The sequence below is a fragment of the Nicotiana tomentosiformis genome, chromosome 5 (genome assembly GCF_000390325.3).
Source record: "Nicotiana tomentosiformis chromosome 5, ASM39032v3, whole genome shotgun sequence".
Classification (NCBI taxonomy): domain Eukaryota; kingdom Viridiplantae; phylum Streptophyta; class Magnoliopsida; order Solanales; family Solanaceae; genus Nicotiana; species Nicotiana tomentosiformis.
Genome location: NC_090816.1, coordinates 107,604,715 through 107,622,545, shown reverse-complemented (window position 1 = coordinate 107,622,545; position 17,831 = coordinate 107,604,715). Strand labels below are relative to the sequence as shown.

At 36.1% G+C, this 17,831-nt stretch overlaps 1 protein-coding gene across 1 annotated transcript; it reads right to left on the bottom strand.

The window, feature by feature from the left end:
• Window positions 1-3,396: 3,396 nt before the first annotated feature.
• On the bottom strand, window positions 3,397-17,339 carry LOC104115698 (uncharacterized). Its single transcript, XM_009626377.4, has 7 exons — window positions 16,911-17,339; window positions 15,803-15,888; window positions 14,858-15,004; window positions 14,642-14,750; window positions 4,817-4,940; window positions 3,928-4,201; window positions 3,397-3,750 (listed from the first exon to the last, which is right to left on the bottom strand). The coding sequence occupies exons 1-7, from the start codon at window positions 17,038-17,040 to the stop codon at window positions 3,643-3,645; spliced, it is 978 nt and encodes a 325-aa protein (XP_009624672.1). The 5' UTR covers window positions 17,041-17,339; the 3' UTR covers window positions 3,397-3,642.
• Window positions 17,340-17,831: the final 492 nt, after the last annotated feature.

Below are 17,831 nucleotides of genomic sequence, written 5' to 3'. Positions count from 1 at the left end.
TTTGATGTGTCGTGTAATATTTTCTTCATTTCTCAAAAGAATTTCAAAAAACAAAAAAGCTTCATTTCAGTGATTGAGAAGGAAACAGCAAAGCATTAACTATTCAGAACTCCACATGAAGCTTTTCTCCCTATAAAAGTCCTTCATTATTAGAACAATATCAAAAAATAATGCTACTCGCACTTATATACCATAAATACAATAACAATATACCTAGTATTATTCTATATCGTGGGATCTGGGGAGGGTAGTGTGTACGCAGACCTTGCCCTACCTTGTGAGGATAGAGAGGTTGTTTCCAATAGACCTTCGACTCAAGAAAGCATAAGCATCACATTAATGAAAATATAAATAAGGAGGGATAGTACCAAAAAGTCATATAAAAACAGAATAAAACAATAAGACAGTAATGTGATCAACAATGAAAGAAACAACGGTTAGTCATAAAAACCTACTACCAACAGAAAGCAAGATTACGAGCCAATACTACTGTTATGAATACTCTAGACTACCTACTCTACTACCGTAATCCTCGACGTCCATACCTTCCTATCAAGGGTCATGTCCTTGGTCAGCTGAAGTTGCATCATGTCTTGTCTAATCACCTCTCCCCACCTTTTCTTTGGCCTATCTCTACCTCTCCGTAGGCCCTCCAACGTCAACCTCTCACATCTCCTCACTGGGGCGTCTGTGCTTCCCGCATCTTGTCCTCAATAGGGGCAACACCCACCTTGTCGCGAATAACCTCATTTCTGATCCTATCTAACCTGGTGTGACCACACATCCATCTCAACATTCTCATCTCTGCTATCTTCATCTTCTGGACATGAGCGATCTTGACTGGCAAACACTCAGCCCCATACAAGTATACAATATCGTTGGTCTGACTGCCACTCTGTAGAACTTACCCTTAAGTTTCGGTGGCACCTTATTGTCACACAAAACACCGAAAGCGAGTCTCCATTTCATCCATCCCGTCCCAATACGATGTGTGACATCTTCATCAATCTCCCCATCCCAAGAATAATAGACCCAAGGTACTTAAAACTCCCTCTCCTAGGAATGACCTGCGAGTCCAGCCTCACTTCTCCTTCCCCTCCTTGAGTCTCGTCACTGAACTTACACTCCAAGTATTCTGCTATTCTGCTCAGTGAAGGAAGCAGGAACTTTACCGAGAGGATTCAAAAACTAAAAAAGTAATTACGCAAAAAAGTTAAGGGGATTCAACATCTAATATATAGATGAAGGAAAAAATTAACCTTAATGTAATTTTCAGCGAAGAGGGTTCGATTGAACCCGCCCACGTAGCTCCGCCCCTGATTCAGCTGGCTATTAATAGAGGAGGGAATGCTTTCCATATTTTCTCAGAAGAAAAGAGGCTTGTTAACATGATTAACGAAGCAACTTTGCATTCACTGCCATTGTCAACAATCTTTGAAAATATTTGTATAGTAAAGTTTTCACGTCTTGTATTTTCTCGTATTTTAATATGTCCTTCAACAATGATAAACATTTATTAGTTAAAAATTTTAAAATTTCTCTTTTAAGAGAAGTTACCTAAGAAAATGGATTCACAAATTGGCTAAACGTGGAGGCCTTTAATGCTTTTGGTCAGCTGATGTTTCAAGTTTGATATAAAACAACTTGTACACGTAGAAAGAACATCAGCTCCAGCACACTTGTTACATTTTTGGCAAACTTTCCTAACCTACTCTGCACTTATTCTGAAGTTATAAGCTTCCTTTGGATACCTAATACTTTGTTATATCACTTGTTTTTATAGGAATCATAATGCAATAAGTAAATGCTTCTAACTAATCATTTTCATAATTTGTTTTCTTACATTTTTTTTTATAATCATTCATTATTTATAACGCGCTAGCCCAACTAAATTGCGCTGCACATGCCCATATTGTGGTATAACTTCATTTCATTAAGTGTGCTCAAAACATTTCCCTCCTGAACAGATGAATTTTCATAAAACACTATAGTTTAGAGCTTAGTAATTATAGTTTATCTAATTACTATTCGTACCTAATGTTCAATTGTTACTAGCTTGTATCACTTGTATTCAAACGCGCAACGAATACAACATGTGTCAACTGTATTCGTTCATGCAACAAATACAACCTGTATCAACTGTATTCGTTCGTGCAATTGTATTTATTCACACAATGAATACAATATGTATCAACAATAACCAAGGCAAAATACAAATGTGTATACAAAGGATACAACTTGTATCGACTATATACAGGGGTGTGTACAAAGGATACAACTTGTATCGACTGTATATAGGGGTGTGTGTATAAAGGATACAACCTGTATCGACTGTATTCGTTGCGATAACTAAGCGGACCCTTTAACCAACTAACTGCGAGAGCTTGTTACTTTCTTGTTTCAGTTCAAAATAATTAATCTTTTATTTTATGGATTTGCTATAAAATTAAATATAGCTACATATATATTGTGTGTAAGGGTTTTGATGTGCCGCGTAAATTTTCCTCCTGAATATAGTTGGACACAGAGACTCTTATAATTCACAACAAGATTGTAATTGAAACGCAACTGATCGACTGGTTGAGTTTGGAAGATGGATAAAGCTTGAGTATATGCTACACAAATTCAGTATAACCAAGTTTGGCTTCATAGTTGGTAGATTAGACAGATGAGGCAATACTAATTTCTTATCAATCAACAAGCAGATATTCAGTTCTCTTTTTTTGAAATACGTTACAAAGGACACTCCACATGTTTCCATCTATGCAAAGTGCACATGGGCAGACCACATGGTTTGTTCAGAATTTAGCAAAAGTGATATCTAGAAGGACCCCTGCAACTACTACAAAGTTCAAGATTTGACAAACAAGCCAATCAGCCAACTGATATTATTAAGTGAAGCAGTTATATCATTAGAACTAGAGTAGCAAATCGGCGGCTCGGGTCGGATATTGACATATCGAAAAGGAGTAATGCAAAACAAATAAATTATCCGACCCGACCCATATTTAACACGGATAAAAACGGACTAACCGACAGAACTTCTTGAATTTGAAAACTTTTGGGAGAATTCCTAATCTCCCAAACTCGAGAAACCCTCAATTTGAGACTTTACAAATGTAAAAGTCAAAACTCATTAGTTATCCATTAATTATCCATTTTCTAAGTGGATAATATGATTCTTACCCATATGTAACCTGTTTTTAAAAAGTTTATTATCCAATCCATTTCTTAATGAATAATATGAGTGAATAACTGTTTTCTTTTAACCATTTTGACACCCCTAATTAGAACCATTAGTAAAACTTAGAAAGGGAGAAACATTTCCAGCCAAAATACAACCCCTTTTAGAAACAGCAAATAAATATCAATAGATAACTTACTACAAGGAGCTGATTGAAAAAAACTTATAAACCAAGATTGCAGCTGTTACTTCATTTAGATTGTTAACGATCCGTTTTGTCAACAATTACATGTGATCAGTCTCAAATTATGAACATAATTGAACAATATCGGGTTGAATCGGATTTTCTATCAGTCAGGAAGAAGACTCTTTTGCAGATCTAACTGCGTATACTAAAGCACATGATGTGAGCCCCAATAATATGGAAAGTTTTTCATTTATGTCACAATCCTCAAAGTTTACAGAAGTCCAAGTGACTTCAGCTGTTGAACATGCTCCGGTGGCAGAGGTGGCGGAGACCAATCGCTTCCATTTACCTCACCATCGACATCCTCCACAACATATTCCTTCAAACGAGCAAGAACCATATCGTTAGATAGCTGCTGATAAACATCTTAAGAATTGTAGTACTCATCATGCAGCCAGTTATGACTGGTTCCGCGTTCGCAAGGATTTATTGTATCTACCTGACGATGAATGAGATTAGAGCAGATAAAAGAAACAAAGAATAGGGTCTAACTCACCTTCGTCAGCATTCTTTTTGCAAGTATATGGTAGTGCCTCTGCCATATTCTCTGTCCAACCATTGTAGCAACCAAAACACTGTAAAATATGCCGATGACAGTAAATAGTCCTAGCACAATTAAAGCCATTATAAATATCAGTGGCAACCCAGCTTCACCCGCACCTCCTAAGCAACCTCCACATTCACTGGCGGCACCAGCACAACCCTCAAAGCAGGTTGTGCAATCAGTCCACATACAAAGTGTTCCAGGCAAATGACAGTCGGCACACATTCTGCGAGGGCATCATAAGAATGGCGCACCAGTAATCAAAAACAGAGAACAATAGTAATTCCTTCCTCAAGAAGTAGCATCACAAGAAAGAGATCAGAGCGCAACAATTCTTGCACTACTTTTGTTATTTTGTACAAGATAATAATGCAGTAGATAACAGATCATCAACAAGTAATAAACATTATTAAATGACAACAGACAATCCATCGAAAGGAGCTTTATAATTCCTTGTAATCTCTCCATAAGTTTTCCAAACGCAACAGACAATCTAAAGGAGTTTCACACTACAAGCATGTATACCAGTGAATGATAGAGATCCGAACAAAGCAGCAAATTTTCAGGATGACTGCAAATATTCTTTCCTAAGAGAGCAACGGAGAGGCTAAGACCTTCTAATTCATATCCAGAAAACTAAACAAGCACTGCTTTATGTACGATGCTTAATTTCTTATGAATACATTGCAGTCTATCAAGAGTGCAAAAGTGACGTTAAGATAAAAGTATTCTGCATGGATTAACCTTCATTACTTGTTTCTTGGATTGACGGACAAGAGAAACAAGGAAGAAGAGTGAAGTGTTAAGCTTACTACTAATAACAAGAGTCAAGATTGTGTACCCAGGATGACAGCAACATAGGCACAACTCGCGGCAGGGCTGAGCCAAATCATTGCGCACTCTTCGATCATAACAGGTTATGAAGCAACCAGATAGGCCCAGCAGAGCGAAAAATAACAGTGCCCCTGCACATTGTCAAATCGATACCTTAAAGTTAGTATCCTTTTTTTAGCCCTGGTTTGGGGGGGAGGGGATACACTAGAAGTTAAAATATCATCGAAAGGTCTAAAGCATAAATTGATCACACAGAATAGTAGACATAATTAACGCTGCAGTAATTACTAATTATTTTCAAAATTTGTGCACCATCTATGTTCCTTCCAAGCCTCAATTGGCATTAAGAAAAAGGACGTCTCTTCCCAAGGCAGAAATAGATTAATGCTACTACACCCAGATGAGCAAGAAACAGACAGATGTCACCGCAACACTTAAATCCCCTCTTTCTCCATATCGCTTGCTCCTTCTGTTTCTCTCTGTCTCCTGTAATTTTGAGGTGGATCCATCATTCTTGTCGCAGAAGCTGTTGGTTTGCTTCATGCCTTCATCACAAAGGAACGGAAAGGTGAAAACCCCAGCAATGCTTCACATGCAGGGTTTGCAGTCCTACAACATGAATACTTGGGATAGCCATGCAAACAACAAAATACGCCGATATCCGACTTCCAGCAAGAGTGTATAAAACTCATCCGCCGTTTGGTTGTGTTTTATAGATTGACGACTACCTATTGTGTAAAATTGTTTGTTTGCGGAGGAAGTTGGTTAGATTGTGGTTTGCCTGTATCCCTTCGGAAAAACTTGCAAAAAGATATGTTTGGCCCTTTCGTACTGATTTTTTTCCACACCTCGCATACTAACTACACAAGGGCAAAGCACTCTTTCCTCCCTGCACCCCAGGGTCCAACTAACTCATCCTGCCCGATTCAGATTTCACAACCCCGTCCAGTTCCCTCAAATCTGGGAAACTCCCACGACTACCACCAGAAAAGTCTTCCCTTCACTCTGTCCCGCAGCCCAAATCTACTCCCGTTCACCACCCCTCACCCATCCCAGATCATTCAACTATGCCTCACTCACAATTTAGTTAGCTCAGATTAGTGGTGGCAAAATGGTTAAAAGTAAACAGTTAACCACCCATATTATCCACTAAAAAATGGGTTGGATAATGAACTTTTTTAAAACGGGTCAAATATGGATAAGAACCATATTATCTATTTTCCTGGGTTTAACTTTTACATTTGTAAAGCCTCAAATTGGGGGTTCCTCAAGTTTGGGAGATTAGGAATTCTCCCAAAAGTGATCATATTGAAGAAGTCAAGAATACGGTTACCCATATTATCCGCCTGTTAACCCGTTTTTTATCCATATTAAATATGGATCGGGTAGGATAATTTATCCGTTTTTTCATTACCCGCTTTCGACCCGTCCCATATCCGTCTGGACCCGACCCGCCCATTTGCCACCCCTAACTTAGAAATACAAATTCTTTCTATCTGTTCCTATATTCAAGTATATGTCATTCCAATACTAAATAATTAGTCCTTTATAAGCAAATTTTTTTTTATAAGGTAGTTAGTCCTTTATAAGCAAAATTAAATAAAAAAAAAATTGTTGTAAAACTAGAGGTTCTTCTAAATTCTACACTTATCCTACACTGGCATAAAGTCTCTAACAAGACTATAAGGACTCCAAACAAACACTAGACCTAATGCAAGTTAGACGTATAACCATAATTAAACCTTACGCACCATTAGTTGGTATCGCCTATATAGATCCTTCACTTCTGCCGATTACGTAATTACTTCAAAAAGATTGCATGTGTTTTGTGACTTCCCTATATGTGACTGTAGAGCTACCTCGTCCACTTTACCACCACCTATCATCACATCTATGTGCTTCTATCTTCTTTTTCCACCATCTCTAAACTTCCCACTATTTTTAGTTACTAATTTTGATACAACCTATTGATGGGTGGAGCTAATCTTGGTACCAAATATCAGTGGTTCACTTAGTTTATTTATAATATTTTTTTGAGAATGAAAAAAAATATTCTTGTAAAGAAAACAAAAGCACTAAGCGTATTTACAAATAAAATCATAACCCTGTAGCAATGAAAAAATGAAAAGGAAAACATAGTACTCCATCATGGTCCCATCATTTATAATCACGTTGAATACTAACCAGCCACCATGCATCACTTTAACGTCCTCTAGAAATAAGGATTACCCCTTAAAGTGCAGTAGCTACCAAACATACACTTAATGACTTTAGAAACAAGTAAAGCCAGTTGAAATACGTAATCCCAATAAGTCACCACCTTTCAGCCTCCCAATGATAACTACTACCATTGACTTCCAAGCTTAAGCACCTTCCCGTACAGCAGCAGAGCAGGTGCTTCAGCAGATAATTATGTATTTACTAATTGCCAATTATAAAGCTATTCATGCACGTGCTTTATTGATCTTTGCTAGTAATCCAAGTGCGATATGTTTCTATTGTGCTCTAAGAATGCTGCAAAGTATAAAATTCTTAAGAACTATTTTACATCACACCCAGGAGGTAATTTTTCTGTTAAAACCTTTTACACAAAACTACTAAAAAGGGAGGAGATTGTTCCCTTCCAAAGCTGTTTGGCCTAGCAAAACTCGAAAAGGTGGACAGCTTTTGCATGGAGTGCCGCATGGGAGTCTATCATAACAACTTTATAATGAGAATGCACAGCAGCTGGTGTTTTATATTTGCTGATACATTGCAAATTGATATCAAACTTCTGTCGTCCATATATTTGGGGGAAATTCAATCATATCAAACAGCATCACAAATCACAGCTAGGTAGCTGACCGTGGTCACAACACTCTGTGGTTAAAGGCTTCAGGAAATATTCACTACCTATGGCAAACAGGCAGTGGGTGCATGTCACAACAAGCAGTTGGTAAGGACCCAGAAATTAAAGTGGTAGAATCGGAGTGGTGCAGTTTATTTCATATATATATATATATATATAGGTGCGAGTATGTGTCAGTGTTGTCAAAGGCTCATTTAAGGCGCGCTTAAGCCCTGAAGTTCAGAAAAGCTCGGGGAGGGCGCTTTGCCTCGCTTAAAGCTACGCTTCACTCGTTGTCCATGAGTTCTATCTTGAATCGAGCGGTACTAAACAATGAATATAATCAGCAAATAAGTGTATTAATTGTTAAGGAAAACATTATGAATGAATTTGTTACTTCTTTTTTTAATTACATATATATTTTTTGATTTTCCTGTATTGAGCCTTTTGTACTAAAGCCCACACTTAAATTGCAATTTGCGCTTAAAGCTCCAATAGACCTAGAGCCTTTTTTACAGCTTTTCACCTTTGACAACACTGGTATGTGTGTGTGGTTTTCAGTTTTTTGCAGATATTCGTTCTACACATACAAATATTATGTGTGTAACAGAGAAAATTGAGCCGATACCCGCCCCTGGCTGGTGTTCCATTTATATTGTAAAAAGTTTAGTTCATATCAAAACTCTACAGAAGTGAATAATCATAATGTTGTAATAAAATTAGGTTCCATAAGAAGATAAATTGAATTTCTTCAATATAGGAATATTTTTTTGTCATTCCCAGAGGGGGTCGACCTGTTGATGCGCTTGGACTCATTGTTGTTATAATATCATTATTCTTATGCCAACAAATGTCGTGCTGTTCTGATAAATCTTATTCATATGGTGTTATCTACAGTTACCCCATCACTTTGAACAACAATGCTAAAGTTGAGGACGGGGCCTAACTTCTAACTTTAAGAGATGGAAAGACGATCCTGAATATACTTTAGGCATGGCCGATATAGATCAAGCTTGGCGTGAAAAATGAGCAACCACCTCTAGCACAACTACTGAAAGAGATAATTATGCTAAGTGGGAGAGATTTAATAGGCTAAACATTTAAAAGGTCAGTTGCTGAACATCTCAAGAATAGCTTGCCTAATACCGCCAATGCTAAGAAATTTCTTGCCTAACTGGAACAAAGATAGCTTGTATCCAATAAGGCCGAGACCGGATATCCAATGAGTAAAATATGTGCGAACGAAGTACGATAACACTAAAGGGGTTAAAGGTTATACGTAAGATGGTTCATATTCAGTCTAAGCTGGAAGCTCTAGACATAGTTCTTCCTAATGTTTATATTGTTCCCATTGCTCTTAACTCCTTGCTTGCTGAGTTTAGTCAGATTAAACAACCTATAACACCCAATATGAGACTCGGAAAATTAATGACCTCATCTCAAAATGTGTTGTTAAAGAGGAAAAAATTAAAAATAGAGATGGGCGAGACTATCTTCCTTGTTTCCCATGATTCCAAAGCAAGCTCTAATAACTTAATAAGTTTCAATGGTCTAGTCATCATACTTCTAACAAAGATCAAAACACCAAACGACATGTAAAATGTTTTGACCTTTCTTAAAAGTTTGATGATTAGACCTTTGAAATTTCCTAGGTTCCTTACTAGAGCTTGCTTTCGATTCATTGGAAACAAGTAAGGCAATCTCACCCTTATCTTTTCTAATTTTCTTCTTTTCTACAACACATATTGAGATGAGGTCATTAATCAACCAAGACTCCTTTTGAGTATTATCATATTATGGGCAGTTTTCATCTAGCTAAACACAACAGGCAAGGAGTTGAGAGTAGAGTGAACAAAACTATGTTTAGAGTTTTTAGTTTAAACGGCAAGTGAACCACCTTAAGTATATAATCTCTAACCCCTTCAGTGTTATCATACTTCATCCCGCAAGTTTACTCATTAGATCTCTGGTCTCGGCCTTATTGGATACAAGGTATTCCACTTGGGCAAGAAATTTCTTAGCATAAGCGGTATAGGTAAGCCCCTCTTGACATGTTCAGCAATTGACCCTCCAAAGGAGAGGATGCATAGCCTATTAGATCTTTCTCGCATTGTATAATTATCTCTTTCAGCAGTTGTGCTAGAGTTATTGAGAGGTGGTGGCTTATTTTTATGCAAAACTTGATTTATATCAACCATGCCTAAAGCAAATTCAAGATACTCCTTCCATCTCTTAAAGTTGGACCTTGACAGGACCACAACTTCAGCATTGTTGTTGTTCAAAGTAATAGTAATTGCCATAACATGAATGGGATTTTATCAGAATAACAAGGTAAAAGAATAATGATATTATCACAACAATGAGTCTAACAGCATAAATAGACCGCCCTCTTTTGAGCAAGGCGAAAAAATATTCAATTTTAGAAACTCATCCCCTTTGGCCACGGCAAGAAAATATTTCAATATTAGAACACCTTTAGGCGGACAGAACAAATTTACTAAATATAAATATTCTCATATAACGGGCCTCATCAAAAACACCAAATTTAAACACATAATAAACCCCCTTTGGGCAGCCTATTGTATGTTATAATCCAGTGATACCCCTTAACTGAGTGAACAAGTTTCATAAATCAATCTGAATAGGACACTTCAGTGTATATTATTTACTCGATTTACAGAACATATTCAATTCCAAGGAATCACACATGCCATTGCTTAACACATATGACACAACATGTACGCGCACAATTATTACAATATGAGGTACTTTAACATGTAATCACCCTGATTAGTGTTATTAATTTATCTAATCCCAGATATTTGAAATCTAAGAAATATGACATATTTTTACTTACAAAATTTATACATGGAACGAAACAGTCTGAATCAATTCACACTTTCTCAGATTAGCATGATACTTTTAGGCAACAAACCAAAAGTAAACTGACTGTGCTACATGTCAATAAATGGTTTTGAACACCGGTGCAAAGAATAGCAAACTAAATGCACTTAAGCAGTACTCAACGTGAAATAAGCCCAACTGATTTGATAAACCAAAATTCACATAGGAGAAACCATTTAGTGTGAAGGATTCATCAATTTAAAAAAACAGTAGAAACTCAAATCATATAAAATTGATACTTAAGTGGAGAAGGCAAGACGGGCGGGCCCATTATCTGTTGAGTTTTGAACCTTGCGCCATTGCTCGGGATTTCTTGGTTATTTAGAAAATTAAAAATAAAATAAAGAAGTGTTTGGTGGCCTTAAGAAAAGTTAGGTGGTTAAAAATACAGAAGACTCATAGAATCTAATTCAAGTTCCTCTTAGTACCCCCCCCCCCCCCCGCACAGGCTATTACTCTAGCTTGCTATTATTTTCAGCAAAAGTAATAATCTCTCAAACCTACTCGCCCGACTTGATCTAAGATACTTCTTCCTCTTTTGAAATTAATCAATTGAAGCAGAAAACACAATCTATGAGATCTCTCCAGCAATGTCCATCATGAGAAAGTTTTATGCCATTTCGAAACTTCTTTAAACGTATTTCTAATTCCAATTGACATCATCCTTTGTCTAGTATTCTCGATTATAAGAACTACTACTACGCCTCAATCCCAAATAAGTTGGGTCGGCTATATGAATTCTCACTAATCACATTGCGCCTTTAAGTTTATCTCAAGCCAACATTATACAAAATAGCAAAAAAATGAGTTTTTTTTAATAAATGTAGTGTCCGGACCAGCTTGCACACACCTCGACTAATTTCACGGGATACCTCCCACCAACAACAGGTACCAGGTAACTCTGTCCACCAAGGCGTGAACAAATAGGAAGAAATCACCTATGGTGTCTTTGCCTCTGCTGGGATTTGAACCTGAAACATCATGGTTCTCACCCACTTCACTGACCACTAGGCCACACCCTTGGGTGCTAGTAAAAAAATGAATATTACTATAAACTAATTGAATTAATTGGCATCACCTACACAAGTCTTTCTCTTCCATTGTGCCTTATCTTTCACTAAGTCTACATTATTTACAAGAGACCGTAAATCTTTCGAGACAACTTCCTCCTATGTGAGTTTAGGTTTGCCTCGTCCTTTTTAACATATTAACTCACCATGGATTTACACATATGGATAGATGCATCTGGAGATAGGCGCAAAACATTTATCAAACCATCTCAAGCGATCTTCTCTCATTCTATCCTCCATGAGTGCCACTGCTACTTGCACCTTTTTGACAAATGTGATCTTTCTAATCTTGTCGAATCTTGTATAACCGCACATCCATCTTAGCATTCGCATCTCTGAGACACCCATCTTGTGAATGTGTAGGACTTTAGTAGCCCAACATCCGGTGTCACATGGCATTGTTGGTCTTAAATTGTTCTATAGAACTTACCTTTCAGCTTGAGAGGCATCCTGCTATCACATAACACTCGGTAGTACTTTTCCGCTTCAACCATCCCATTTTGATTCTACGTGTAACATATCCATCTATCATTTCATAGTCCTGCAACAATGACCCTAGATATTTGAATTATTTGGATTTAGGCAGCACAATCCCACCTAATCTCATCTCAATTTCACTCTTCTTATGTTAACTAAACTTGTAGTGTATATATTCCGTCTTACTTCTATTTACCCTAAAAACCTTTACTCTCTAGAGAGCTCCATAGTTCAAGCTTTTGATTGACATCCTCATTGGTTTCATCAATTAGTACAACGCCATCTTGCAAATAGCATACACCATGGGAACTCGTCTTGTTATGTGTTGGTTAACTCATCCATAACTAGGGTAAACAATTATGGGCACATAATAGCCTCTTTTTTTGTTTTTTGTTTTTTTTTTTTGGGGGGGGGGGGGGGGGGTGATTTGATGTATTTAAGATTTCTAATAAAATATTACTCCCTCCATCTCAATTTATGTGGCAGTCTATCTTTTTAGTCAGTCACAAAAAGAATGTCATACTTTCTTATTTAGAAGCAATTTATCTTTAAATGTCCTATTATACCCTTAATGAGATTATTTATAGCCACACAAATATATATATATATATATATATATATATATATATATATATATTGTTTTATTACCACAAGTTTCCAAGTCTACCTTTCTTTATTAAAATCAGTGTCGACTAATAGGATATTCACTACCTACTATATTAGGTAATAGGTTAGCACCATACCTATGTTCTACCTAATAACAAAAGCTTCTTTGCGCCCCCACCCTCCCCCCACCCACCCAAAAAAAAAAAAACTAAGCCAATTCTACTTCCGCTCTCCATATATAGCAACTCCATGCCTACCAATCTCTTTTTGTCTTTTTCTCAAAATCAAAATCCTAAAAATTATAACCCCAAGCTGTTGCCCTTCTCTTTGTAGCTCCTCGTATCTCTTCCATTTTCACCAATTCTCACATGAGCACTGGTACGGCGGTACCAGCCACTGTCGCTTTCCCTCTTCACTTCTTTTATAAAGAAATTGTATGCCCAGAGTAGACCTTAATCTTAAATCAGCTAATGGGATTTTAAAAAATTGAATTAAAAAAGATGTTTTAAAAATTAGAGTACTAATGATTGCTTTCGAGAAAAATATATTATCCCTCAGTTTCATTTATTGTGTCTTAGTTTGACTAGGCACAACTTTTAAAAAAGTAAAGCGAACTTTTGAATCTTGTGGTCTTAAACCAAAAATGTATATAGCATATCAAAAATACCCTCTCAACCTTGTGGTCCTAAACACGCTTACAATGGAATGTTGTTAAGGGTCAAATGAAAATGCAGTAATGAAAAATTTACTAAATAGAGAAAGGTGTCATTCTTTTTTAAAAGAATTATAAAGGAAGACATATAAAGTGCAACAACGGGAGTATATTTTAAAATTTCACTTGAATTTAGTAATTTGCAAGAATATGATTAGGCTTTTAGCATTTTATTTTGTTCTGAGTGAATGTCAAGTGAAAGCAAGTCAGAGTTACCTATAGAGAATAAATTTACATGCTTACTGGACGACTTGAGGCTCTTGTAAGAATAAAGATATTGGAATTTTATTAACGAAATAGAATTCACTGTTTCTATAAATTAGAGCATATTGTTGCTTTGTTTACAATTGAATTATTCTTCCTTGTAAGGAGTTGCTCATCAATTTTAGACTACAAGTACTTTAAGCTTATTCAAGTACATTGGAGGTTAGGCTTGCATTCTTCTAAATATGGTTGAATGAAAAGAGATTCTTTAGTATGAGCTTATATGGGGTCATTAGACTTACTCAGCACATATAAAGAATCTCATTTCACGCCAGTCAACCATTTCTCAACACTAGGTAATCATATGATCACTCCACAACAACAACGACCCAGTAAAATCCCACAATTGGTGTCTGGGGAGGGTAGCGATCACTGATCAGTATGCAAACAAATTCGCAGCAGGTGATTAAAGGATGTTGATGCATAGAAGAATGTTGTCTACCAATTGAAGCAAAACAACCATTGTATCTTTAGCTTCTTGACCAGTATAATTTCCGTTCTTTGAGAGAAGATCATAGAGAGGCAATATCAAAGGAGGTGCCAAGATTTGAAGCTTACGGGTTCGAGATTCTAGTCTTTTCAAGTTATTGGCTTCTAAATTAATAATTTGTTCATATTCAATGGATTTCTTAAGACAGATACAAGGTTTGGATCAAAGCTACTAGCTTCGACCGAATCTGTAATCCAAACTCTAGCTCTGCCCCTAAGCAAGATTCCCAAAACCACCATATCAACTATTACTATTTTCATTTTGTCCAGAAAAAGATTTAGATGCGAGAAAGATATATATATATATATATATATAGAGAGAGAGAGAGAGAGAGTGTAAAGAAGATCGTCACAAAAAAACTTATGGGGCAAGACAACAAAAAATACCATGATTTATCATATATCTTTCTTTTTTTGATAGATAAAATCATAAAACCATGATTTAACGCATATATTACAACTGGAAAGCTCGAGATGTTTTACCGCATAGATAGTAGAAGCTTAGTTCGCTATCAAACCCCCAAGTCAAACGCAACCAAGACTTATGGTGGGTGTCAATCAAGTAAACTAAATATCCCAGTGAGGCTATAACCTGCAACAAAGAGGGTGAGCGCTCAATTGGATATGTTGTCCATAAATTAGGTAAAGAAATATCTAAGAAAATCAAAGAACAAAACTGTAATAGGGCCAACCACCTACAAGCTGAACCGCGAGAAAGATGAACAAAATGTCTCTGGTCACAAAGAATCGGAACTTTAAAGTTCGCCACTTTCTATCAGCAGGAACATGAACTCTCAAGTAATAGGGAGCTTTGCAAGTTGTGCAATGGGAAAACGCGAATCCTTCCTGTAAAAGATAAAATGATTTAACTAACAAAAATAAATTCAATTCTGGTGATTATTGCTTACTGTAAATTGCTTGGAACTTATCAGCCAAGTTATGCAGTCATTGCTTCTATGAAAGCAAAGCCTCAACAACTACATGATAATTTTGAATCTTACTGTTGAAATGAAAAGACAACAACTACATCCCAATCCCAAACAATCTGGGATCGACTATATGAATCACTGACCATAGTTTTTCATTTAAAATTCATCTCCGGCAAGAATTACACAATAAAAAGTACCAAAATCTCTACTAGGACTAAAGACTCTTAAAGAGCATAGTACCTCTCAACTAAAATGACTAAAATGTATAACCATCTAATTGGTATCACCTATATAGATCTTTTTCTTCAACTGTGCCCTATCTTTCGCTAAGTCTGCATGGACTCGAAATGATTGTAGGTCTTTAGAGATAACTTCCTTCTAAATGATTTTAGGTGTACCTCATCCCCTTTTTAACACCTTCACTCATCATGGTATCACACCTGCCAACCGGTGCATGTTGAAATGAAAAGCACATACAATAAATTGAATCTTGTAAGTAAAGTGGCTCGTCCAAAAGCTATACCATCACGATATATGTACACATGATGCTCAAAACCTGATCATACGCTTTAATGCATCAATACAAGTACAAATTAGTTCCAAGTCCGGCAAGACTCGATGAAGTGCATTTCCAAAACAAAAACAACAATGCAACTTCGACAATAATAAGGTTAAAACTGCTCAAGTAATACAGATTCAAAAGCTAAAAACATACCTTCACCGCCCGCCAATGATCAAGGCAGTCTCGATGGACAAACTTTGATGTGCCCTTGCACTTGCAAGGTGCAATAAAATCCCTACCTGAAAAGGAAAAATAAAACACTTGTGGGTATCCCAATTCTGAAATAGCATAAGTTCAGCATATAACCCAATAATGTGATTTGCTATCGAATGAAATAAACAACAAACGACCTGGATAACAAGCATCCACCAAACTACCAAAAATTCAAGCCACCTCTTCATTAAATGCTTCTTACTGTTTTCATTTCTTTGATAAATCCAAACAGATAAAAATGTTGATAAGTAACAAATCCAAATAGAATAGATGCACTATCACATAGTATTTTCATTTTCATTTCCTGTGTAATCAGACAATACCAACACCACATCTACAAATTTCTCAACCCAATGCAAACACAGCCTCTCACTAATGCATAGTAAAATCTAATTTGACGTGCACACTTGGGTTGTAACAATTAAGGGGGTTTTTTTTAAAAGAAATTTGGGGTTATGGTAAAAGGAGAAAACCCGGTATTTTCAAGATAAATTCACCAAAAAAATTCCTTTCCATCACAGGACCTCAAAAAGACACCTAAAGCAGCTTCCTTTACAGTTACAAACAACACAAGAATCCTAACCTAATTTGACTTGTACACAAAGGGGAAACCACCATATATTCATGACAAATTCACCACACAAAAAAAATTGCTTTCCACAGCAGAGCCTCAAGAATCGCCTAAAGCAGCTAACTTTACAGTTACAAACAACCAAGAATTCCAAATAATACACTCCAACCAACTTATATTCCAACAATAATAGACAAACTGCAAAACCAGAAGAAAAAATAAATTGGGGTTATGTTCTTTTAAGGGAAATTTGGGGTTACAGTAAAGGGAAAACCCCCATATTTTCAAGACAAATTCACCAAAGAACTTTCTTTTCCACCACAAGGCCTCAGGAATCACCTAAAACAGCTCCCTTTACAGTTACAAACAACACAAGAATCCTAAACAATACACTCCAACCAACTAATATTCCAAAACATTAATAAACAAACTGCAAAACCAAGAAAAAAATTAAAGGATAAAAGGGGAAAAAATCACCATCAGTTTCAAGGCAAATTCTACACTGAATTTGTTCAGAAGAACCAGCTTCAAGATCGATCTCGCTAGGGTCAGTGATCAAAGAAGGTGGGACCAAAGGAGAAGATTCAGACTGATCAACCATTTCCATTTTTTACCCCAATTTTCAAGAAAGAAAAAAGTTCACAAATTTACAATGATCAAAATTTTCAGTTGACCATCATCAAGAAAGATCAAAAACCCTAAGACCCCTTTTTTGTTCGCTCAAACAAAGGATAAATATTTTACAAGTAGTATATGTACAAAAATACATACATACACTTTATGAGAAATGGGTCTCTCCTCTCTTCCCTCAAGTGATAATGATATACTTTGTTTGTTGTTGGTGTTTTTGGGAAGAGATTGTTTTATTATTCTTTTGTGTTGTCTGAGTTTTAGATAACAATCGAAGAGAAAAGAAGTGTAACATACGGAGTAATTAAAGAAGACATCTATTATTATTACCCTTCCCAAAATAGCCACGCTTTTTCTTTTTCTCGTGATTAATTAGCCTATTTTTCAAAACTTTTCTTTCGGTTTATTCTCCGACTTGTTGATTGAAAAATCAAAAAACAATTCTCATACATCGAGGAAATAGGCCTTCTTTTTAAACTTTAAAAATACTTGTCAATATTTGACGTTTAAACTAAATTATATAATGTATTATGATTAAGCGATAAATTAATAAAATTTAAAGTTTTAAGCTTGAAAATGAATATTTAATTTTTAAATCAGCTTTAAGAAATGACCAAGAATCATCTTCCTAAAAAGAAGATTCTTCCTTTGAAAAAAATAATTTTCAATTGGCTCGGCAATAAATATTTTAATTATATATTATTATAAGTTTATGTCAAGGTAAATGTTATATATTTATTAGTTTACTATAATTATGAGATGAGTACA